We start from the raw sequence: 2,166 nt of genomic DNA, 5'->3' as shown, positions 1-2,166 counted from the left end.
ATTAGCCAACATATACAACAATTCCAAATAATTCTTCCTTAATAACAAAATTATAATTAATCAAACCTCTAATTAACAATCTCTCCCAAACTTTCCAAACTTGGACCTTCTTTACGCAGCCATGCATGCATGGTTGTATTGATCAAGCCCAAAAATAATTATTCGACAAAGACTAATTAAATCAACAATTAGCTAAGATTAATTAATTAATCATCTCCTAATCTGTACACCAAAAAGCCTAAACCCTTTGCTCTCATGAAGATCCAAATTTGAAGCTTTATTATTCTTCTTCTCATGGTCATAATCTCTCAATTCTGACTCTGAATTATAGCTGAAACTATTATTTTTCCTAATATTATTATTATTTAGCTCCAATTGCAGCTGAGTTTCAAGCCCTAATTCAGTGTGTTGTATCACATCAACTAAAAAGAAATTTTGTCCCTCTTTTCCTCCATTACTATTTGTGCACTCACAATTATAAAATGTAATTATATCTTTTTCCTTCAATTTTTTCTCCTTCACAAATCTATTCCACCCTCTTGTAAATACATAACTCTGGCTGCTTCTCCAAAAACAATACCTGAATTTCCATGGCCTCATGTGCTTATCAAAAAACCCTAATTCTAAGTCATTAACTCCTCCATTGAGGGCATTATTTTCTTCTGCATTTTCACATATATATGGGAAATATTTTACTGCATATTTCTTTGGAATTACAAGTCTATTTAGCTTACCAACATCACTTGGAGTCAATTCCTTCTGAAATAATTGCCTGCATGAGAATTGTTCATCTCCATGCACTAATATTTGGTTGAGACTTGCAGTTCCACCATCAATGTAATTTTGATCTTCTCTTTGGGATTGAATTCGGACAAAATCGGCGAATTTCGGTTGGTATGTTCCATCTCTAATCATGTTTAAAATTGCCTCTTTGGTGAATTGGTTTTGGAAATTCGGTTCTTGGTTGTTGTTGTCTGTCCATGGGAAATTTCGTTGGGAATCGTCGCCGCGAATCTTCAGTGCGGCACTGTCATATGCCATTGCTGCTTCTTTCTCAGATTTGAATGTGCCTAGCCAGATTCTTTGGTGGTTGGCATAAATTTGGGCTCCCCAATGCCCATTCTGTTGTGGCACAACTCCTTTAAACTTCACCGACGACACATTATTATTATTGTTATTGTTGCTGTTGCTATTATTATTATTCCTGTTGTGATATTGTTGATGTTGACGCTGATGATGGTGGTGGTGGTCGTCGTGTTTCATGCGCTTGCAAGAAGGAAAAACTGTATACGAACTGTTGTTTGAATCCGAAGTGTCGCCATTCACGTACATTTTAGCATTCGAAACCATGCTTGATGCATCTTCTTCCATAAAAAATAAAGTACTAAAATTTATGTAATAGAGGATTCAATATTGGTTTGGTTAATAGTTAAAGATGTGATGATGATTATGATGAGTTGAACTGAAGCAAAAGAGAAGATGATTTTATATGAAGAGAAAGAGATTGAAAGTTAATTATAAAATTTTTGGAAATCTGGTATCAGAATATAATATTCTGTTGAAAATGGCAATGTGTTTCTATTTGGAAGGTGGAGAGTTTAAAAGAATCAACAAAATTAGGTTAATGTAATAAAATTGACAGCAACAATTGAAACAAAAATGCTTTCATTATTCCGCACTATGAAACTGTGGAAATTCTCAATTCCCAATTTCCAAAACTGGAACCGAACCCTAATGGCCCATTTTTGGTTCTGGGTAGAACGTTACCTATCCACCCCTATTTTGTAGCAGAGATCCGTAATGTTTGAAGGTTTCAGAAAGAGAGTACGTGTTTTGGTTTAAGGGGAGATATAAGTAGTAAAGTTGTGTTGTTTATACATGAGTATGTTTATTTTTGTATTGTGATATTGTTTTTAAAGGACTAAAGTGTCACATTTTTAAAATTTACAACTACCAGTTAATGCTGCGTTTAGGAGCAACGGCTAAGTTTAAAAAGTCGCCTGTTATGTTTATATAGTTGTTAATGAAAGTCAACTTCTTCTTCTTCGACTATTTTCTTGGTTTCTTGATTTTCTTCAATTCTAAACTCTTTCACAATGAAATAAATATATCTTGTTTAATGCAATGGTTGATAATAATTGTTGGGAAGGGTGATGGAGTTTCATG

At 33.8% G+C, this 2,166-nt stretch overlaps 1 protein-coding gene across 1 annotated transcript; it reads right to left on the bottom strand.

Annotated features, from left to right (window-relative positions):
* Positions 1–210: 210 nt before the first annotated feature.
* On the bottom strand, positions 211–1,371 carry LOC116125733 (AP2/ERF and B3 domain-containing transcription factor At1g50680-like). Its single transcript, XM_031411447.1, has 2 exons — positions 1,264–1,371; positions 211–1,179 (listed from the first exon to the last, which is right to left on the bottom strand). The coding sequence occupies exons 1-2, from the start codon at positions 1,369–1,371 to the stop codon at positions 211–213; spliced, it is 1,077 nt and encodes a 358-aa protein (XP_031267307.1).
* Between the last annotated feature and the right edge of the window lie 795 nt (positions 1,372–2,166).

This window comes from Pistacia vera, unplaced genomic scaffold (assembly GCF_008641045.1).
Source record: "Pistacia vera cultivar Batoury unplaced genomic scaffold, PisVer_v2 Contig170, whole genome shotgun sequence".
NCBI classification, from domain to species: Eukaryota; Viridiplantae; Streptophyta; class Magnoliopsida; order Sapindales; family Anacardiaceae; genus Pistacia; species Pistacia vera.
This window is presented reverse-complemented; position numbering and strand designations above follow the sequence as displayed.

Bases quoted from the DNA above. Each gene is read 5' to 3' on its own strand.
- LOC116125733 (XM_031411447.1), bottom strand. From the start codon at position 1,371: ATGGAAGAAGATGCATCAAGCATGGTTTCGAATGCTAAAATGTACGTG. The intron at 1,180-1,263 runs ATGAAACACGAC...AGCAACAGCAAC, and splicing joins TTTTTCCTTCTTGCAAGCGC to AATAACAATAATAATAATGT.